We start from the raw sequence: 23,199 nt of genomic DNA, 5'->3' as shown, positions 1-23,199 counted from the left end.
ACGGTCGTTAGAGGGATTAAGAGCTAGTACGATGCGTATGGTGCTTGACAGAGAGGAACCAGATGAGTGGAAACATCTCTTGACTGTAACCTTGATCATTTCCACAAAGTTTGAATGCTTCTGTTTGACTTTTTTGACTCTTCTCCAATTCAGAATTCACCTTGTTAGGACTGGGGACTTCTTTAGAACTTGGAAATAGGCCATTGGGGATCTTTAGCATCATGGCCTCCAATTGCTCCAGGTTGATGGTACAGCTATGGAAAGCACTTGAGACTGACTTCATCCTTTTTCACTCTTAAATTTTAAAATCCAAATCCACGTCTCATAGGAATTTACCACGACAGGCTTATTATCCTCAGGCTATCTATATTGCCTCCTTTCTTGAAGACTTAAATCCCTGTTCTCTTTCAGGAATACCTTCCAGGGAAGCCTCATCTTTGAACTGGGTTTACTAGTTTTTTTTCTGGCAGCTTTAGCAACTCTGTTCATCAGGGAGTTTCTAGCTAATTTTAGTCCTGGTGCTTCTCCTTCAAGAGCAAACTCTCCTTACATCTCTGTTAGAAGAATCCTGTTTCCACAAATACTGAGAATGTGCCATCACAGTTTTTTAAATGTCTTTGGAGCATGGTGCCTGAGAGTTTTAAAAGTGATTCACTGCCTGGATAAAAACTACTCTGAGATTACATTCATTTTAAAAGGCAAGCGTTCTGAGGCTCAGGGTTTCTTTTTCCACCTACTCGGTGGTACCAAGGGAGGAGGGATGAATTTATCTTCTTTTCATTTTACTCAAGTGTCATTTAAGGACTTTAAAAGCTATGCTCTGGGCCAGGGTATTAAATACAAACACATACACAAAGACATATAAAATAGGAACAAACTAAGCATATTGATTTTGATATATTGCATTTCCATCTGTTTGCCTTAAATTAGGACTCTAGTTCTGGAACCAAGCTGGAAACTCTGAGAACTTAGGATCTAATTTTACTTTACTGAGGACCTTTCTCTTGAGTTCTGTGTTCTTTTTCTTGACTTCTGTGTTCTTCAAATGCTGTTCTACATTAAATATGAAATCTGATTATATTAGAAAAATTATAATTTGGTGATAGCATGCGTTTCTTATCTGAGTACAGAAAAAGGCCATAGTTTCTTCACAGGGTTTTTACCTGTCCCTTGCGACGATCATTCACATGGTTTCTCTCCTGGGGAGACGCAGCCACTGGCTGACAATAAGGCTTAATGTTCTATATGTTCAAGCCTCCGCTTCTATTTTCAAATTCCCCTGGTTCTTCTTTTCTTGGTCTTTAACACTGAATCAGTTTCAGGAATAGCAATGAATAAATCTGAGTGTTCAACAGAGGGAAGGGTTTATGACCTTGATGTCACAGGTATTCCTTCTAAGGTTAAAGAGTTAAAGATCAGCCGGGAGTGGTGGCTCACACCTGTAATTCCAGCACTTTTGAAGGCCGAGGCAGCAGATCACCTGAGATCAGGAGTTCGACATCAGCCTGACCAACATGGTGAAACCTCGTCTCTACTAGAAATATGAAAAAATTAGCCAGGCTTGGTGGCGGTCGCCTGTAATCCCAGCTACTTGGGAGGCTGAAGCAGGAAACTTGCTTAAACCCGGGAGGCTGAGGTTGTAGTGAGCCAGGATCGTACCAATGCACTCTAGCCTGGCCGAAAGAGCGAGACTCTGTCTCAAACAAACAAACAAACAAACAAAAGAGTTAAAGACCATCTTGACATTGCCTGAGAGATGATGAATTTATGCCATTAGCCATCACATTTAGAAGGGCAACAACCGAGTCACTTTCAAACATACTTTTGGTGTAACCTAGGGGCTGGCTATATTTATTTTGTTGTTAATTTATTTTTTGACTTAGAAATATCCCAGTCCATGGCAGCTCATTTGCCTCCTGAGGTCTGAAAACGACCAGCCTGTTGTGAAGTGCCAAGTAACGCCATCTTCAGCTTGGGTCTGGGAGAATGTGTGCTCACAGCTGCCAGACACAGAGTCCAAATCTCCTGATGCCATCTGCCGAACCAGCCAAGCCTTTCCGCTGCAGGCACGCCTTTTGGTTCAGCACGGAATGTACCAGACCAAAGAGTCATTTTAAATTGTGTGATTTATTTAATAAATCTTATCTAAGCAGGAAGTCAATCTATTACCTTAAAAATTCCATAGTACCAAGATGGGGAGTGATTTCTGCCTTCAAATGCTGTTTTTTTCATGGACATCACAAATTTTATTTCTACATTAGATTTCCTTTCTGTTCAGAGTTGTTTATAGCAGATTCTCAAATATTCCCCATTCACAGCACCCTTAGTGTCACTTTTCTTCGTGGCATCCCTAGGCCAAAAGACACGCCCAACAGTTCTGTTTATTAGGTACATAGAGCCAAATAACTTAATAAGTACTTACATTCTAACAATTTAGTAGGCACTTAAAAGAAATAATATGCATACATTTAAAGAAAAAAGTTTAATTTTATTTTTAATAATCACAACTAACTACAAATGGGTGGTGTGTGCCTGTTGGACACTGACAGCTTCTCAGCCTTGGGGTCATATTGGCCAGCACCGTTCGCATTTCCTGTCTCTCACTGATTACTTGCCTTTTATTTGTGAAGCCCTCCAAATACCCAGCTTCACAAATATGTCTTCAAAAGGAGCATAGCACAACTGGCTGCTGAAACGGCAGCTTCTGGCCAAGGTCACGGATCACTGTGTTCTTGAAAATTTAAAACACCCCATGACACCCCTCAGAGTTTCGTAGGCTCCTCAGTGTTTATTATCAGTTTGAATGCTACGAGTTTGTTGTATGGTTTAATTTTGTGACTTGATAGTTGTAGGTGGATTTATCTTTTAATTTTTTAAAGTCTTCATTCTATCACATTCTGAAACAGGTGTGCACTGTTAGCGATCAAAGGTGGTTTCTAATAAGTGAATAGACATTTACATCTGAATGTTTCAGACTAATTTCTTTTTATCTCATTGTATATGACCTGGTTCTTTAAAGGTGAAGTAATGGAATGCAACTCGTGAGCCGACTTCGTAACAGAAAATACAAGTGCAATAAAAGCAATATCCCTTAAAGTTCAGTACTCATCTTCATTTTGTTCTGTCTTAATAAAACTTTATTCTTGGCTTGATTTCCATTTAGCTTCTCCATATACGACGTCAACTCCAAACATCAACAGTGTGAGAAATGCTGATTCGAGAGGATCTCTCATAAGCACAGATTCGGGTAACAGCCTTCCAGAAAGGAATAGTGAGAAGAGCAATTCCCTGGATAAGGTAATTGCTTTTCACCCAACACAAGTGTTCTTGTAATCAATGGATTTAGCCCAAAGTAAACGTACTTCATGTTCTAGTACCTTTTAAGTGTGACCTTTTGTTTTATCCTAAACCACCCAGCTGACCTGGAGTAGGTGATGAGAGCTTTAAGGTCGGGGCCCATTCCTTGAAATGCTCTGATTCCTGTTTCCACGACCTCAGATCCTGGGCAGGGTTTGCAATGGAGCATCTTGAGTGAATGGCTCTGGTGGGTTGGACACGGAGGGACTCAAAATGCTGCCCAGCTCAATTCCCTGTAGCCCTTTTTTGTTTTTTGTTTTTTGTTTTTTTTTGAGACGGGTCTCGCTCTATCGCCCTGGCTGGAGTACAGTGGCACAATCTCAACTCACCGCAACCTCTGCCTCCTGGGTTCAGGCGACTCCTCTGCCTCAGCCTCCCCAGCAGCTGGGACCACAGGCACATGCCACCACGCCTGGCTAATTTTTGTATTTTTAGTAGAGATGGGGTTTCACCATATTGGCCAGGCTGGTCTCAAACTCCTGACCTCGTGATCCGCCCACCTCGGCCTCCCAAAGTGCTGGGATTACAGGTGTGAGCCACCGCACCCCACCAGTTCCCTGTAGACTTTATAACAGAGTCACTGTCACCAACACAGCTCTCCACCCACAAGGGTGTTAGGTCTGAAGCCAGCTCCAGAGAATAATTGATCATATAGGTAATTCAGGGATAAGAAATCACTTTATTCACACAGCACCAACCCACAACACAGCACTTCCTCCTCATACTTAGCCTTTTTTCTTCAAACTACTAAATGCTCAGACCATTTGGAACTTTGTAGGAAAGGATAAAAGTGTGGGTTTAAACCTGGGGCCATGGTACATTGGTATCACTTTGGGCACAGATTTTCTAAGTTACTTCAAGTGACAGACAAGCACCCATCCCAATAAACAGCTGAGCCATTTAGGGATTTATCCCTAGTTCTCCAAAAACACCCAGAAAACATCCTTCCTCAGCATCAGGTTTATAATCTTGTCACGCATCCCGTGGCCGGCATTGACATGGTTATTGTTAAACGCAGCTCTGTTGAAGTGCGAGCAGCTCAGTTTGGGTGTGTCATGACGTATTGAACTTTTCCCTTGACCCCAACATGCCTTCGTGTGTAGAAGGAGAAGCTGCTCCGAAGGCACTCTGCTTGTGTCATACACAGTGCTGGAGAGGAGGAGGAGAGCTGCCAGTCAGCCAGGAAAAACCGGGTCACTGTGGATTTTTCCCTCCTAACGATTCCACCTTTGCCAGAGGAGACAATGCACGCAACACCCTCTCTCCCACTGCCGGAAGTACTGAGTTCTCCAGTGACTCTGATCAAGTGGGCAGGCCAGAGGGTACATCCATACCAGTTTTGCCACTAATTGCCCCTGTATTTTTCTGTAAATAAAAATATTCACATATTTTATTAATTAAGCCTATTTAATATATGTGTGTGTGTGTGTATATATATATTCACACACACATAATTTTATTTTCAATTGCCCACCAGCACCTTGAATAAAACATCTTTTTTTCCACTATTGTTTTTGCTTTGATATTTGGCAAAAAAAAAATTTTTAATTTCAATTGGAAATTCAACTGGGAGAGTTTTTAAATCTCCTGTGTTTGCAATCACGTGGTGAGATTCTTGTGCTGCTTTTTTTCTGTGAGAACCTGCTGCCTAGTGGCAAAATTGCCCTCTCGTTTCCCCCAAGGTTTCTGATGTTTGCAGTGTTGAGCTAAGCTGATGATGGAGTGACCTCATCAGTTTAGGACCTTTGGTGATGCTGTGCTGACGTGTCGCTGTTTGTCCCAGGCAGGCACCTGCCTATTGTGTTCCCTGAGCAGTGCCCACAGCACGCCCCATGATGCACCCTGGATGACGGTGCCCAGGCTGCAAGCTTTGGGGTGCTTTGCTCACAGCAGCACCACAGGCACTTGCTGTTTCAGCCACCGCCGTTGTGGTCAGGAGGTGGTTGGTTGTGCAGTGTCTTCCGAGTCGTAATTTCTGTTCTTGATCCTAGCACACATACTTTCTTGCATGAGGTTTCAATATACTTGGCATCTCAGAAGGTTTTACTCGGCATAGCTAAAGCTGTGTTTATCCAGTGTGAAAGGTCTGTGCCTTCTGCTTGTCCCTTAGGAGGGCGTGCTGAGGAGACAAGCTAGGGCTTCCATGGGGAGCATCTGAGTGTGTTATATTTGGGTGAAAGGGTGCCTGTGGTTTAATTGTCAGCAAGTTACTTGCACCTTCCAATGTGTATGATCTGACTTGATTCTAAGAATCTTTCTCTTCCACGGGAGAAAAGGGAAACACATTTTCCTCCCATAATTAAATAGAAAAATCACCTGTATTTTCTTTTTAGCACCAACAAAGTAGCACATTGGGAAATTCGGTGGTTCGCTGTGATAAACTTGACCAGTCTGAGATTAAGAGCCTGCTGATGTGTTTCCTCTACATCTTAAAGAGCATGTCTGATGGTAGGTCAAAAAAATGGAGATTTCTGTTTTGCCTGTTTCAGTACTTGGTTTGTTTGTTTTTAACTTGTAATAAGTTGAAAGGATACAAAGATTTCAAAGGATTTTCTTCCTTGTTAAAAATGCATATTCATTGACTAAATGTAATAGAAATAAGAACCTTATTGTGGGAAAATCATTTCCTTAATAATTTTATTCTAGAAAATGAGTTCTAAAATGTGAATGGGCCTATTTCTTAGATGTATATTAAACTGGGACCTACCATGTTGACTGAAGGAGATAAAAGCACATACATAAAATAGCTTCTGAGTTTAAAAAAAATTTTATTCGTCCAAAGAAACTTACTGTCAGCTTGAATAACTGTGTTAGTCTCTGGAATTAGAATGTGTGTTGTGGGCGGACCTAAGCATTCCTTCCATCCAGAGCGTGTATATTCCTGTCTGAAAGTGGGAGAGACGTTAGTTTAGTTTTCTAATGGAAATGGTGGTATCATAGTAGATTATGTTTCTGTTTGAGGGTTGGACAACTACATTTTAAACTAAGAATGAGCAGAACTATGAATGCTCTATCTGGACCACATAAGGCTCGCGAATGTGTATGACAGGACAGTTTCAACTCTGTTAGCTCGTCTGTGTATCTGGCTGTGTAATATAAACAATCCCGGTAAACAATGTCACAGTTCTCATCCTGGGCAAAAATCTTATTTTTTCTACAACGAATTAAAAGGTGTGCTGTGAACTTCATTAAGGTGATTGAATTAGGATGAACTCTCCTGAAAACAAAGTGCCATTTTTTGAGAACCTGAAGGCTTCTTGTGCTGCTTTTATCTGGGGTCAGGAGGTATGTACTAACTAGCCAGTGGAAGGAATTTCTGCTTGAAAATAGTATTTCTTTTATATGAAGCTTTCATTTCAGCAGCATTAACAGCCTGACTTTTTTTTTCCCCAACCCCAGCCAAGGTACAATCTGACTTTTTAACTCAGATGGTAGGAAAAACCTGCTTGTCCTTAAAAGAAAGACTGGGTAATTCATTCTTCTCTTGATTCGTTACTTTAAAATGCTGTTTTTTAAAAAAAGAACAGATGAGCAAGACTTTCCCTGAATGATAACCAAATACACTAGCACAGGGCACTTAGTGTAATATTTGGGTTTATAAAGTTGAAAGTCTTCCCATTTAAGTCAAAAGTTCTAAACTTTGCTTCGTGGTAATAATGAGGTTTAGCAAGCTTTATAGTTCTGTTTTTCCTTTGTTTAAAGTTTTCTTTAAATTATTTTAAATTTCAAATATTGAATATGACCTAAATAGGAACATAATTGCTTTTTAAAGACAAATATACAAGAACATTTGAATTCAAGTAAAAGTTATTTTTTTTTTTTTTTTTTTTTTTGAGACAGAGTCTTACTCTGTCGCCCAGGCTGGAGTGCAGTGGCCTGATCGCAGCTCACTGCAAGCTCCGCCTCCCAGGTTTACACCATTCTCCTGCCTCAGCCTCCCGAGGAGCTGGGACTATAGGCACCTGCCACCTCGCCTGGCTAATTTTTTGTATTTTTTAGTAGAGACGGGGTTTCACTGTGTTAGCCAGGATGGTCTCGATCTCCTGACCTCGTGATCCGCCCATCTCGGCCTCCTAAAGTGCTGGGATTACAGGCTTGAGCCACCGCGCCCGGCCGTAAAAGTTATTCTTTAAAGTCATACACATACTTTAAAAATGCAACCACCTCTTCGGAATATATTTTTCTCTCAATTTTCTTCAAGTTATCGATTGTTTTCCGTTTATAATTAGAATGTGTGTGTGTGCATCCCATTTAAGCATCTTCTCTGACCTCCAGGGTCATGAAGGTATTCTCATATTTTCTTTGAAAGCAGTGTTATTTAAATTTTCACATTGAACTCTAAAAATCTACCTACAATTGGCTTTTGTGTATCATATGAGTTGGGAGAAATTGCCTCCAGAGATAGTTAACACACCGACAACCAAAATCAGTTGTGTAACTGTGTAGCTACTCTTTCCACATTTAATGAGCACCTTCTACATGCTGGGCCCTTCCTCACTGTCCTTCTTGTGCCATTTCCCTCTTCACAGAGCTTATCTCTGTCTTCCCACTCTCCCAACCATACCTGGAGCCCAGAGCAAGGAATGGCAGCGTCATTGCCTATGCTGCTGGCCACTTTGTCTGGTGTGTGCTGAGGGTGGCCGCAGGGGTCTGCAGGGTGATCCCACCAGGCTCTCCAGCATGCACTGAGCTCCCTGGGGGCTCACCCTACCCTGATGGCCAGCCTAAAGTAGCCAGAGTCTGTTCCTCTGGAATCTCAACTCAAAACCCCTAAAGATGGACGCCCATGACCCACTCTTATTACTGGTCTAATAGGCCAAGCGACCTTTAGAATCAGATGCACACGATTTAAATTCCCACTCAGCCATGATTCTTCAGACTGGTAAATGGGAGAATTACTTTACTTCTCTGAGTCTCTGTTAGCTCATCTAAATGAGAACTTTCTTCTGCCCCAGATTATGGTGAGGATTAGATGGCACAATCTATGTGAAATTGTGAGAGAACCTAGTACAGTGTCTGGCACACAATAGATTCTCAGTCTATATCCCATGTCATTCCTGCGTGTCATTGTTCTTGACAAGTGTAGAGTGAAAGCCTGTGGCCATGCATCTTCATGAGCCATCAGCATCCCCACAGCCACCCTCTCTGCTCATCTCAGGCCACAAAGACTCTGGCTTTTTCCCTAAGAGAAAATTCTTTACCTATTTCTCAACCTCAGTGTGAAATATAAGAATGCAAAAAAGGTTAGCTATTAGATGATAGAACTCAAACGACAGTAATACTAAACTGTGAAGGGTTCACACAGAGGTTTAAATGCACATACCATTCGGTACAGCTATTTTGCTTCAGAGAACTTATCCTGTAGGTATAGTTAGGCGTGCATGCAAAGACCCCCATAAAAGGATATTCATTGAACCATAATTGTAATAGCAAAAAGTTAGGGGGCAGAAACCGTAACTGTCTATCAGTAGGAGACTAAGTCAATTATGGTCTATCCACATAGAGGAATATTATGCAACTTAGAAAAACTTGAGATAGATCCAAGCTATCTTGTTCAGTTAAAACTCAAAGAGCAAACTTATGTGTGTAATATGCAAAGATTTTCAACAAATTCCCTGTTGGGGAGAGATCCTGTAGTAGGAGACAAGAGAGTCCAGCTTTAGGTTGTATGTACACTTGTATTCTTAGAATTTTCTAGTCTATTTTTTTTTTTTTTTTTTTTTTTTTTTTTGAGACGGAGTCTCGCTCTGTCGCCCAGGCTGGAGTGCAGTGGCCGGATCTCTGCTCACTGCAAGCTCCGCCTTCCGGGTTCACGCCATTCTCCTGCCTCAGCCTCCCGAGTAGCTGGGACTACAGGCGCCCGCCACCTCGCCCGGCTAGTTTTTTGTATTTTTTTAGTAGAGACGGGGTTTCACCGGGTTAGCCAGGATGGTCTCGATCTCCTGACCTCATGATCCGCCCGTCTCGGCCTCCCAAAGTGCTGGGATTAGAATTTTCTAGTCTATTTAAGAGCATGTTACATATAAGTTAAGTGAGCATTATGCTAGAATGTAGCACGAGATGACATGATGGAATTACAGTTCAAATGTTCAAATACAGCATGTTGAAGGTGAATAGGCCTCAGGTGAGTGATATCCAGTGTAGAGTGGTCAGCTATAAAAGAGGGCAGGGAAAGGGTTTAGAGGCCTACACTCCAAGGTTCCTTCCCATTTTCACGACAGGTGATTCTCCATAATGTATATGATATATATTGTGATTCTAAGTAAATGTTTATTTTCTAGATGCTTTGTTTACATATTGGAACAAGGCTTCAACATCTGAACTTATGGATTTTTTTACAATATCTGAGTAAGTAGCTTTCTCTTTGATCATTGCCTCTTGATTTTTTCCTGGATCATTAAGAGGCTTGACGAATACTATGTGGTTGAACCAGGGGAGTCGTGTATGTCACATCCTCACTTACTTCTTAAGCCCTTTCTCATGGACTTGGCCCTAAAACATATTTTCAGGGCTTGTGACCCAGTGATCAGTGGTCACCCTTAACGTATTACAGATATGTGCTTGTTTTACATGAGAGGTAACTGCTTATGTGTATAAGTCATCTTAATAAAATAACACGAAATTTATTAGCTGAATTGGGTAGATACTGCTTTTCTAAGTTGAGCCTAACTTAAGCTGATGTGGAAACTGAGTCAGAAAAGTCGCTATAATTTTAAAATATAAGAAGTAAAAGTGAAATCTTATGTGGCATCTTTATCTCATTTTGGCTCGTCAATGTAAGTTTCTGATTTCCTTTAAGCTCTTTACTTTTAGCAACGTGAATCTACAATCCCTTGTCCAAAACTGCTGGGGCCAGATCAATTTCCAAATTCAGAACTTTTTGGGTTTCTGAAAAATTCACATATAGACTACATCCCGTAACATCTCAACAGCATCTCTCTATAGTAAAAATAAAAAATGTCTGCAGTACTATTATTGTTCATAATAATTGGATAAATCATAACTGTAAGTAGCTTTATGTCTATTATTTTGGGTCACATTTTGGTGCCAAATGTATTTGCACGAACTCAGGAGGAAAGTGGTTTTCAGAGTTTCATGCATTTTGGAACTACAGATGAGAGACTGTGGGCCTGGCCCTCAGTGGACACTTGGCTCATAGTGTCCTGGCCTCTGCTGAGTTAAAGGCAGGAGTTATGTGGTGAAATGAGGTTCAACACCAGAGGAGCTCACTGGACATTGTTTTAACTACCCCATTAAATACATGATTTAAAAAAACAAAACAAAACAATGTTGTTAGATATATATTTTTAAAAACGACACACTTGGTGTGTATAATCCATATATTCGAGCCAAAGAGAGAGCTGCTTATATAGATGTAAATGAGGATGTATAAGTAACTTGGAACAAGGTGCATGGTCTTCAGCATGATTTCCCGGGCACGCTGCTGTGGAGTGAATTATCACCCCCGAGTTGATGGACGATCCTGTCGGTCCTGGGCTTCTGCACTGTGTTGCTTTAGCCAGCCACCATGGCACTGGTAGCTATACAAGATGGGGCCTCCCTCACAGGTTAATACATTTCTCTGGGCTTGAAGGGACTTTCCAGAGGACTCCCAAAAACTATTCTGAATGAATGAGGATGTGATATATGCTGGTGCTAGACATAATGCTTATTGAATTTGTTATTGTTAATGGATAAATAACATCCTGAAAATAATTTTATCTTCACGTTTCCCTAATAATTTTTCATCTTGCCTGCAGAGTCTGCCTGCACCAGTTCCAGTACATGGGGAAGCGATACATAGCCAGGTACTGTGGGGCGTTTTCATCCGAAACGTGTTGTTTTCTGTGTTGCCTGGCTCTGATTTTGTGGGAATGGTCATCAGTGGCGGCTGGCAGTTGGGATTCATGGAAGCGGCCATGGGGACCGATGGCAGGCCCTTGGATTGCCACCACAGAGCCTGGCAGTGTCTTTCGTCTGCATTCTTACAGGCGAAGTCTCATTTCATCTTACGTGTTACCTCTTGGAAAGTGTTTCTTTAGCGGGCTGTGGCTACCCTTCCATCCTGTCGTCCAAACTCCCCTTCCTTCTCTGTTCTGTCTCCTTCCCCTCCTCTTCTCCCCAGTTCTTCTTCCTGTGTTCCTTCCTTAGTGATTTCTTTTCCTCTGTTTGACTTTCCAAGGTCATTTTGACTGTTCCTGCTCCCAGCTACAAAGATACTAAAATCTCACTAACCACTCTTCTTCTTTCTTAATGAAAGAATGTTTTCAGTCCATCTCAAATTTGTGTGGACTTCCACAAACCTCTAAAATGGAGCCTTTTGTCTTCCTACTCTTGACTAGTTGATAAGCGCTCCATGTTCTTGGCCAGAACTCCCTGGTGAGTCGCGTCACTCCCACTTTCCTGTCCAGAACCAGCCTCCTAGAAACCCCTTGGAGCTGTGTGGCTGGACACGCCTTCTTTGGGGGCGTTTCTTCACAGCACCTCTTGTCCTTACCAAGTTCTTCCTGCTGCCCCATTGCCGTTAGGAATGTCTGTGTTTGTTTGTTTTCTGTGTTATGAGCCATTCTGTTAGTGTATTAGTGGGGTCTTGGTCTAAGTATTATATTTTTTTACTGTTGTTTTTAACAGCTTTATTATAAGTAAATATGTTTTAAGAAAAACTTAAAAATGTAGTTGTCATCGAGGTTTGTTTTTCTATATATCGACAATTTTGTCTTATAGTGATGAAATAGGCCAGAGATTTTTAATAGACTTGCTCTTTGTGAAGATTTTCTTTTTCTGTTAACATTGTTCTTTTCTGGGGATATTTGAGAAATTTTCAGAATTACATTTTATGTTAAGAAGTAAACATGTATGTTTTCTTTTTAAAAGAAGCAAATTTAGAATTTTTGCATTTTCCGCCTGTTAATATTTTCTGTTTTTCATTGAAATGTGGTAGCACTTAAAGTTCTGTAATATTAACTGCATTATTTTTTATCACAACAGTAATTTTATATTTGAGTTTTGGAGCACTAAATGCAAGTATATACAAGGTGTCCTTATACCAGCAACATCTTCTACCTTGACTTGGATTCTCCCTGACTTTGTCCCATGAAGATGGGCAAACAATAAATTCTGTCACAGAAAGGCACTGTGCTGGGCTAGCTTAAGTTTTTGCAGTGACGCCTACATCGCATTCGGAGAATATTGTGCCAAGTAGAATAAAATGCCTCACAGCTTAAAACGGTGAATGTGAGAAGCTGCAGATTTCTGTCCCAACAAAATGTTTTAGAATCGGGTTTTGTGAAATGGTTAACTTAGTTTTTTTCAGTGGATATAAATTTAACTTCTTTAAAGAAAATCTTCCTGCTTCATAAGCACCCTGTATATATTTGCATATAAAAGTGTGGACTGCCTTAAAAATAGATGGGCCGAGGAAAACGGGAGTGGAGATGGTGTGACTTTGCTCCATGCACTGTGGAAAGATACGCTCTGCTCTGTACGAAAATTGCCATGGGTCTCTGCTGCATGTGAAACAGATCCTGAACTAGACTGTGAACCTTGTACATGTTTGCCATCCACGGTGGTCCAGTTTGATGCACACTGTGCCTTCTTATTGTCCCTTTGAAGTCACCCAGCAGCATGCAGTCGATGATAGTCCATGCATGTCCCTGTTCTCCTACACACAATAACACAGTGAGGGGGACGGTTGGCTCTGGGACAGGGGACAGGTGTCATTGCAGCCCTGGTCTCATTTTCATCTGCTCTGGTGATGGTACACAGCAGGAAGTTAGCTGTTTGATTGCTAACCCAAATCACTCTTCTGTTTTCTCTACTTGACTGCTGACAAGTTTAACAAAGTGTGTGGCTCTTCTCCTTCCTGCTTGGGTAAGAATAAAGGTGTTAAAACTCATATAATCCCTTCCATTGCATGTTTGTTCTCTGTGTTTTCCAATGCATTTTTTAATTAAAAAAAAATACATGTCTTTTGCTCTTTCGGAACATATATAATCCAAAAAGATGAGTGACATTTTGACAGTTGTCAGAACACTAACCATTAGTACTGCATTGGAGTGATGCTCACTTTTTTCAGAGTAGCATCTCTAAAGTACTTTCTAAAAATAAGAAGGTCCTTGCTTTGGCCTGATTTTTGCTCCTGGATCATCAGGTGCTTTGCCGTGAAGTGTGTGGGAGCTGCCGCCTGCCTGTGTCTCTGGCTGCTCCACCGCGCTCGGTCAGTGCATGGCCATCTCCCTCGTGCCATGTCCTGGCTTCACTAACGCTACCCGTCTCGCTGCGGTGTAACACGTCTAACTTTTGCTTCTATCCCATTTCACTCATGTTGCAGGAACCAGGAGGGGTTGGGACCCATAGTTCATGATCGAAAGTCTCAGACATTGCCTGTTTCCCGTAACAGAACAGGAATGATGCATGCCAGATTGCAGCAGCTGGGCAGCCTGGATAACTCTCTCACTTTTAACCACAGTAAGTCCCATGACATGCCATCGTAACAGCCAGCCATCTCATGTGCCATCTCAGAGGGGAGAGCCCCAGGCCACACCTATCACATCACCAACTCGATTTTTCTTCCAGCTCAAAGCAAGTAGGATGAAGAGCTCATGGCACAGTTCCCTTCCTTGGAGGAGCGTCCTCAGCATTTGGGAGTGACACAATGTGGAACATGCTCAACTACAGCACGAAACCTAAAAGTGCCTGACCCTTTCCCCATCCCCAAAACAAAACTTGGCTGGGTCCATAGCCAGCCGTTCTCCAGTATTCTAAACATAAAGTTTGGATTCATCACCTGGAGCCAACTTAACGTTGGCTTTCCCCCGCGACTCTGAGAACATTCGGGATGGATTTCTTTCACCCCTCCTGATCCCGTGCATGTAATTGATCAAGCGTCCACATTCTGACATTCCAGCTCTGAATGGATGTTAATCCTTGCACTGCTGTGAAAACATAAAGCCCTTGAATCAATTTGTGAGGGTGTGGAAAAGCGTCCAATAACAAAGTGACTTTTTCTGTGTTTTCAGTGTGAGAAAGATATCAAGTGTGCTTGGAATTTCTGTAGACAATGGTAAGATTTAATCAGGTTGAAGTCTGCTTACGAGGCCGCTTCACTTGCAAGCCGAGACCTTTTTGTTCATCTTGCCTTCCTAACTTTGGGGCTTTCTAACTTCACAATAGAGATTCTGCCAAAACAGGGGAGCATATTTTTAATTTACTTTTATCAATCAGCAGAGGGGACAAGGCATTGTGTGCTGTTTCTAGTAATTTAAGTGTTTTATCTTCTTAAGGGTTTCTCAGAGCAGAACACCTGAAAGATGTCAACCATACAGCACTTGAAAAACTAATGAGATCATTTATAATAAATCCCATTTCTGCTAGCATTGTGTTCTCTAAATTGTTCCATCTCTTCTCCAAGCATGACACAGCTAGTTATTGTTTTATCTCAACAATTATTTGTTATTCCAAGTTCTGTCTTTAATACACGGTTATTAATATCCTTCCATCATGTCTAATAATAAATTCCATTCACTGTGATTTTTCACACCTCTTTTTAAAATACAGGCCAAGAGTAAAGGCAGTGTTCCCAATGCATTGTATTAATAATAGTTCAAAGTAAGACACCTGAGGAATCAAAACAAAGCAGCTTCCCATACCTCTGCCCCAGCAATGTGGGCATTATGAAGATTGTCCAGGTGCGGTTAAGTGTTAGGAAGATTGGCCGGGCATGGTGGCTCACGCCTGTAATCCCAACACTGGGAAGCCAAGGCGGGTGGATCACTTGAGACCAGGAGTTCAAGACCAGCCTGGCCAACGTGGTGAAACCCCGTCTCTACTAAAAATACAAAAACTAGTCAGGCTTATTGACACACACATGTAATCCCAGTTACTGGGGAGGCTGAGACATGAGAATCGCTTGAACTTGGGGGGTGTAGTGAGCCAAGACTGTGCCACTGCACTGCAGCCTGGGTGACAGAACAAGACCCTATCTTGAAAAAAATAAAAAATAAAAAATGTTATGAAGATAGTCTCTATTGATAAAATCCCAGGCTTAATTTAGATAATGTCAGTCTGCCACACGCTGAGTTGGTAGCCATAAAATGCTAGTTCTGAGTTCTACACTTAGCTGTAGAATGCAAATCAAGTGACACCTTTAAGGCTACAGTACTTGATTTTTTAACATCTTTTCTGTTGGGGCTTTGACTAGCTCTGCAGAAAAGGAGTTGAAACAAAACCAAGAGTGTTGTTATTTTTAGTTTTTCTTTGCCATTTAGCAGCAGAAATTCAATCCCCACTGATAAACAGGATCTGCTGGACCTCCTTTGCTCAGATAATTTCTATAACACAGAGGCTAACTCACTATTGGTTGAAATAAATGCTTAAACTTTGAAGCACTTTTAAAAAAATCATAAGTACACCAGTGCTCCACCTCCAAAGATAGTCATTTAGGAAACACAGAAAACAAAAATTAAATGAATCGTCCACATGTGAATAAATAACCTTAATCCATGCGAATATGTAGCAGCTCTTCCCACTGCAAATGGGTTTTGTGGTGGTAACTTGAATTGGAGGAGAGAGACAGCTGGCCTGGTGCTGCTGCTGCTGCCAAAAGCCATCTTGTTAACATGGTTTATTTCCATTCTGTCTTCCTGCTACCCAAAGAGCCCTGTCCTCCTGTCTCCCTCCTCTTTCATCAGTTTTCAGTGGCACACTGTCCTCAGTCCAGTCACATTTCTCCTGCTTTGCCAGTAAATAACGTGTAGCTGATTCTTCTAGTCCTCGCCTGTGTTCCTACAATTCCTGTTCATCCCAAATTCATTCTGTCATCTCCTAAAGTTGTTGCATCTCCTAGAACTCAGCCTTCTTTTATATCTCCAGTTCTCTTATGTGTTTGAGTGGCTTCAGCTTTTCCCTTCGCTAGCTCTTTGAGCTCCAAATAGTCAACTCAGACAAAAAAACACAGAGAAGGGAGTGCATACTGTATGTACATGAACATGTATGTGTGTGTGTGTTATATATATGTACATGTTTGTTTACATCTCTACCTGGGTATTTTTTGGGAAATTTATGACCATATATGTCTTTTAAAAATAAATCCCATTTAACAACAAATACAATACCTTCTGTTGGGCCAACCAATATGACATAGATCCAATATGTGAGAAAGTTGCCAGGGATCCCCAGGAATCCAAAATGAATTTATTTCGGAAGAGAATAAAAATAGGAAGAGTCCCTGTACATCTGCATTATTCATTTCCTCTCTTTCTATAAAAGAGTAGGAAAGGCTGTGTCAGAACTCAGCTTGACCAGCAGGGAGCAGCAGAGGCCCATGGGAAACAGAATCCTTTGTAGGTCTGTCCCCATCACCACTGGTAACAGGCCGTGGAAGAAGGCACCACAGGCACTTCACATGGAACTCCAGCAAGAACCTGTCTTTACTCTTTAGTTTTGATAGGAAATAGGATAGCAAATCCCCATGCCCAAATCCCATGATGGTCAAGTAGTCTTAGCTATTTGAAAAACACCCTTAAAAGACAAGTTTGTTGTTTGGACCATCACTCAGGTATATGGAAAATAAACTTTAGAACACTTAGGCATTGACATATTTAGTGTAATTTGTGCTCATTGTGTATCAGTGGAAGAGATTTGTGTCAAATGAAAAATCGAGAGTGATAGCACAAAACCACAAAGAGAAGGGAGGGTATACTGTAGGTACATGAACATGTATATATGTGTATATATGTGCATGTCTATAAACCACATTATGAGGTGAAAACTTAGTGAAATGTGTTTGCAAATAAGTGGTACATTTGCAATATATATATAAAATAACACTATGTTTACTTTGATGTCACGTGTTCTAAGAATACATCAAGTTCATTTGCAGAATTCATATTTCCCACTGGTGTAATGCAGGGAACACCAGCCAAGAGGTAGCAGCATGTAAAGAAAATCTGGATTTCTTATAATTTGATCTAAAAGGCAATTAAAGATTACTGGGTCAGGTTGCAGATAATATTTCAGATCAGAATCAGAAAGTATTTTCTAACTGAACTGGCCTTGAGTGGCATGTGCTGAGCTGCCTGTGAAGTTCATGTGGACACCTGCAGCTGGAGGTGTGCAAACAGACTGGAGGAGGCCCAGCTAGGGTATTGTCCAGGTCACTTAAGCATGCCATGAAGACTTGGATGGCGTGGCTTGTCGGGCCCCATTTAACTCTGAAATGTCTTTTTTGTCTATGAAGCACAAGCAAGAAAATGAATGTAGGCAATCATTAAATTCCTTTACTATACATCATATTGAATTAATATGAAAAATACAGAGAATGTAGACATCTCTGAGTTAAAATATTTTCCGACAGTTTTAAAGCATGGATAATATATCTTTAAAATTGGGTAAAATGTGCTTAGATGCTTTAAACATATACTCAAAATAGTAAATAAATGTTTATGGCCAGGCACGGTGGCTCATGCCTGTAATCTCAGCACTTTGGGAGGCCGAGACAGGCAGATCAGTTGAAGTCAGGAGTTTGAAACCAGCCTGGACAACATGGTGAAATCCCGTCTGTACTAAAATAATAATAATAACAATAATAATAATACAAAAACATCTGGGTGTGGTGGTGGTACACGCCTGTAATCCCAGCTACTCAGGAGGCTGAGGCAGGAGAATCGCCTGAACCCAGGAGGTGGAGGTTGCAGTGAGCCAAGATCACACCACTGCACTCCAGCCTAGGTGACAAAGCGAGACTTCATCTCAAAAAAAAAAAATTTTTTTTTGTTTTAAACAAAACACTTATTTCCTTGATTCTGAGATATGTTTCTTTGATTCTGAGGCACATTTTTGCACATTTTCTAGTATTTCTGAAGTTGGGTAGATCTTACACATTACATTGGATATGGTAGTCTGTCATTGATCGGTGTTTCTTGCGGTTGATGGAGTCTCAGAGTTGAGCAGGTCTGATACAGTGTATGTTTAAAGTCAGTCATTTGTAATATCCTTACAGAGGACTTTAAGATGTGTGGTGTGTTTAAACCAAGTATTTTCACTTGGGGCCTTTATTTCCTATGAGGTCCCGTTTTCGGATGCAATTCAACAGTAGGTTTAAGAAAGCCACAGGGAAGAGAAAGCTGATGGTATGACACCCACCTCCTGAAGTATAAACTCTTAGATTAGAGCTTGTGTCTCCACAAGGCATTCTGAGCTTATTTGTTTTCTTTGTGGATCAAAGGGCAGATATCAAATGATATAAATTTTGCCTTGGGGTATTACTATTCTCTACTGTTTGCCAGTCTGTGAGGAAAACCTTTTTAGCAATAAAAATTGGATGGAAATGAATAATAGATTGTGTAGATGTTGACCAGTTTGATATTTTGCAAAAATGTTTGAACTCAATAAAACCATACACCATAAGTTAATATATATCTAGGAGACTAGGTCTTCTACATTTGAGAGTTCTTTCAGCAAGAAAATTCCTTGTTATTTGGTATTTATATTTTCTCATAAAACTTACTATGTTTCTGGATTCACGTTATGGGCTAGAGGGGGAAAAAGTCAAAATACAAACAAGAATTTTGGTTGCATAAAGAGTGAAGGTGGCTATCAAATGGAAGCGCCCCCTGTAGGAATATGTCTCTGACCTGCCTTTCTATCCCAAACGTCCTCTGGTATTCAGGAAAGGCGTGTGGCCTCGTGCTTCTGTCCTGCCCACCACATTACCTCTGATGTCATGGTGGTGGGGAGGGAGGGAGTTTACCGATGTGTCAGCATTCTTCATTTGAACCATGCAGGTAATGTGAGTTTGTAAAACAGGGTTAGGTTAATTCAGTGTAGACACATTTCATCCGTGGCCCCTGAGTATTTGAAAGATTTGGGGACTTTAGAATAAGTCTCGTCAGAATGACAATAGAATGAAAATTGTATAAATTTGAGCAGCGAATCCAAAGGACTGTAAAGCAGCCCGGGGCATGTGTGTCAGAGATAGCACATCCATGCAGAAATCCCGCAGCTGTGTCCCTGAAGAGCCAGGCCCGAGGGAATCGGTGCAGTGCCCCAGGCACCACGGCCTCCTAGTGGAAATCAGTGTGCTTCACACCGTACTCCTTACTTGCCCGGGTCAAAAGCTGCTTAATCAGCTTTCAAAACGTTGCCAACCCTTAGTTTAAGAAATTTCTCTGCCTCTTCTTGGATTTACTAGCTCAGCTTCATTTTCCTGTGTTGGTCTGTACCACGGTGATTGTTGATTCGTCTTCCTCCTGTGCAGCGCTGTTCCAGGCCTTGAGACAGTCTCAGTCTCTGTGACTGGTTCAGCCTCTCTATGCTGCCAATTATTTTTAGGGATTTAAAAAAATAGCACTAGCTCAGGAATCCTGCAGATTTCTTAGATGAAACAGTTGAAGGAAAAGCAAAGCATGACAAAATGTGGCTAAAAGGACCATTTCTTTTAGATTCCTGTGTGACTCAGGCAAGCATACCGATTTCTGCATGAATCTGACTCTAAAGGAGAGTAGATGGTGTAATAACACTTCCCAGTACCATGTTTCCATATGTGTATACATAATTATATAATCACTTAATTAGCATAGTCTATTGATGATATGTTTTAAAACAGCACATGGCCAAATTCTAATTTTTAATTGTTTCAGGCTTTCAGCCAGGAGTAGTTAAATTCTATGGGCGCTCTTCAGGCCATCTCATTGGTAATGATCACCTAGATTCATTTCACCTGTTGGTGATCTAGACCGAGAAAAGGACAGTTCTTTGCAGAGAAAGGAATTAAAATAAAGCCAGTTCCTTGTTAAAATTGAACCCAGACGAAAACTCATTCAGGGCAAATGGTAGCCCTCAGGAAAGGATCCCTTGGACCTGTGTGATCATTTTGGTTGGTCTGATAACAGGTGCTGTATTTTTTGTGTGTGCTCTCTTACCACAGTATGTGATCACTTTAACAGTAATCATCGACCTGTTTTCCTCTTTCATTGTCTCTGTATCTTACCAAACAAACCTCGCTGAATAAAGTTATGCCTTGGCTTACCATCATGGCAGTTCAAGTGATATTAGTACCCCAACATACCCACCTTTCTTTTCTCTGGGAGATTTTGTACCCCAAAAGCAACAAATGAAATAGAACTAACATGGTGCCAGATATGTGACAGATCCTCACTGAATGTGGAGAGACGCTGGCTGTGCTGCAGAGTGGAAGTGAAGTGATCCGCAAACAGGATCTCACCACCACCTTTGTCAGAGCAAAGCAGCATTGGATCCAAGCACACAACAGCGTTTCTATCATATTTTAAAAAGCACTTCTGTAGCTTTTAAAGCTCTTTTGTAGCCTTTTAAAAACCCCTCTATAATTCTGACATTTAAGTCAGAATGATGTCATGCTAGTTACTTGATTTTCTCCCAATAATATGTACTATGATACAGTGACCTGGATGAGGAATTTGGAGTGTAGATTCTGGGTTTTTTTGTTTTTGTTTTTGTTTTTTTTCCCCATTACTGGTCTCAAGAACATTCCCTAGGTTTTCTGTACTTCATTTTCTTGATCTGTGTACAAAATGTCCTCCTCTCTGGAGTATTAGGAAAATTACTTAAGTAATAAGCGTTGCTTTATTTTTGCTCCTTGGAGAAAGACATTACATGGTGTTTTATTATATTGCCATCTTTCTTTGTAATCTAGATCAATACTGTAACATCTTTGCATCCCTGTATGTATTTCTGCTAATGCATACCATTTCATAATTTAATATCTCAACTTGTATGTCAAGTTGCATTCATATCAGTACTAAATTGATTTTCCCACATATAGAAGATTTCTGTTTGTATTTAAATTATGTGTGACTAAGCTAAATTTAAATGACAGATTCTTCAAGTCCTTTTCTTTTTCTAAGCATTTCTTTCAGACATGTTGGCTTTTATGCTTTTTCTTAAAGCGAGTAGAATACTATGCACAGCACAGTCAACTCTTGATTATCATTCACGAGCCTTGCTGATAACGGATCCTGATGTTATTGACTTAACACCTCCACAGCACTCACTGTGTGCCAGGCACTGTTCCAAGAACTTTACAAATATTAGCAAATTTGATCCTCACCACAACCCTTTGAGGTAGATACTGTATTATCCCCATTCTACAGATGAGGCAACTGAGGTTATAAAGAGGCCAAATAACTTGCCAAGGCCACACAGCTGGTGAGTGGCAGAGTGGGACTCAGTGAGCAGCAGCCTGATCTCAGGCTCATTTTCTTAACCTGTGTTGTGCTCCTGCCTCCGTCTACATGGGAAACTTTGGAAATTGTAGCCTCCGCCAGCACTCCTGCTGGATAGCAGAATTGATCGACACCTGTCTTGGTCCAAGTCCTGTCTCCACTGTTTACTACCTGTATGACTTTAGACAAGTTTAGCCTTTCTATGCCTTTATTTCCTTATCTCTACCAAGGGTTCAACAATGTTCATACTTCATAGGGCTGTTGAGGGATTAAATGAGAGAGTATGTGTAAAGTTCATAGAATCGTGCCTGGTACACAGCAAGTGCATAATAAATGTTTGCTGCAGTTATTGCCCTTTCGGAGTGGGAAAAAAGTTATAATTGAATTGAAACCTTATTACTACTTTCTCCCTTCCTTCCCTCTCCCCACCGCCCCCACAAAAAAAAAGGCAAACACAGAGACAAGCTTCCAAAGTGGGCCTTCTGGTAAATAATCAAAAGTTGACTGTGCCTACCCCATCCTGCCAGCCTTGCCTTCTGAACCACTGGGCAGTAATCTTGTGTTGTAATTCATGCAGGCTACGGCCACTCGGACGCAGATGTTCTGCACCAGTCATTACTTGAAGCCAACATTGCTACTGAGGTTTGCCTGACTGCTCTGGACACGCTCTCTCTATTTACATTGGCGTTTAAGGTTTGTATCAATCAGCTGTTCGTGTTCGAGTTTTACCTTCCACATTCATTCTGCTTGGTAAGCTCAACCAGCGTAAACTGACTGTGTTGCATTTGTACTTCCGCAGTTGTCTTTGCTGTAAGGAAACCATTAATCTTTAAATTCCTTTAATGAAATCATTCCACAGTGAATGACTTGAATGCCCTGAAATAAAATTTAACTGGTCAATGTGTGCTGTGTGCTTGGGCATGATGGAAACATGATCTCTGGAGGCATAACTTTTGGCTCAAACCTTGAGGATTATGAATATAGGCACCTAATCAGGCATTTCTGCCTTGAATATCTTTAAATATATCCAAATGTTATAGCATTTAAATTAGATTTTTATGTAGAAAGGAGCAATAAATACAAATTCATCTTTTCAGTTTTTTTAATCAGTTACTACGTTAAATGAGAAAAACATTTCGGAGATGGAAAACGAAACGGGTTTTTTTTTTTTTTTGTATTGTTTTTAAGTTTTAGCAAGTAATATTCAAGTAGGTGGAGATGGACTTTTCAGCCACTCCTGTTTTTATGAAGCGAATACTTCTCATTCTTGCTAAACAGTTACTTCCATTTCTAGCATAGAAAGGAGAAATTGAATGAGTGTTTAATATGCCATAAATATTGGAACAGTTTGCTTATCTGCAAGGGTATTTGGGAAATAGAACCAAAGTCATTCTCTGCTTTACTTGTCTCCACTACTCATAAAGCACATTCCTTTATTAGGAAGAATAATGATAGTTTTCCTGACATTGTGTCACTTTATTATTATATACCTTTACTCTCTTCAGCCGCCATCCCACTCTTGTCCCCATGAAACTCATTACTAGGAGCCCAGTTGAGAGATGGGGAAATGAGCTTGAATGAAGTGAGCTCAGGGGTAAGAGTGCCTCGTTACCTGGCGCCTCTACTACAGGGGCTCTCAGAC

The 23,199-nt window shown here is 41.0% G+C and overlaps 1 protein-coding gene across 23 annotated transcripts in view; it reads left to right on the top strand.

Annotated features, from left to right (window-relative positions):
* The window catches only part of DOCK9 (dedicator of cytokinesis 9), a 297,489-nt gene that overhangs the window by 228,321 nt on the left and 45,969 nt on the right, over positions 1–23,199 (top strand). For 11 of the 23 annotated variants that reach the window (XM_007960744.3, XM_073014456.1, XM_073014451.1 and 8 more), the window contains 6 exons: positions 3,164–3,297; positions 5,691–5,805; positions 9,639–9,705; positions 11,118–11,165; positions 13,688–13,824; positions 22,135–22,250. In XM_007960744.3, coding sequence (XP_007958935.1) covers positions 3,164–3,297; positions 5,691–5,805; positions 9,639–9,705; positions 11,118–11,165; positions 13,688–13,824; positions 22,135–22,250 — 617 coding nt within the window. Of the gene's footprint in view, positions 1–3,163; positions 3,298–5,690; positions 5,806–9,638; positions 9,706–11,117; positions 11,166–13,687; positions 13,825–14,375; positions 14,420–22,134; positions 22,251–23,199 lie in introns of all 23 variants that reach the window. The other 12 variants (XM_073014464.1, XM_073014461.1, XM_073014454.1 and 9 more) reach the window with 2 other exon arrangements.

The sequence above is a fragment of the Chlorocebus sabaeus genome, chromosome 3 (genome assembly GCF_047675955.1).
Source record: "Chlorocebus sabaeus isolate Y175 chromosome 3, mChlSab1.0.hap1, whole genome shotgun sequence".
Taxonomy (NCBI): domain Eukaryota; kingdom Metazoa; phylum Chordata; class Mammalia; order Primates; family Cercopithecidae; genus Chlorocebus; species Chlorocebus sabaeus.
This window is presented reverse-complemented; position numbering and strand designations above follow the sequence as displayed.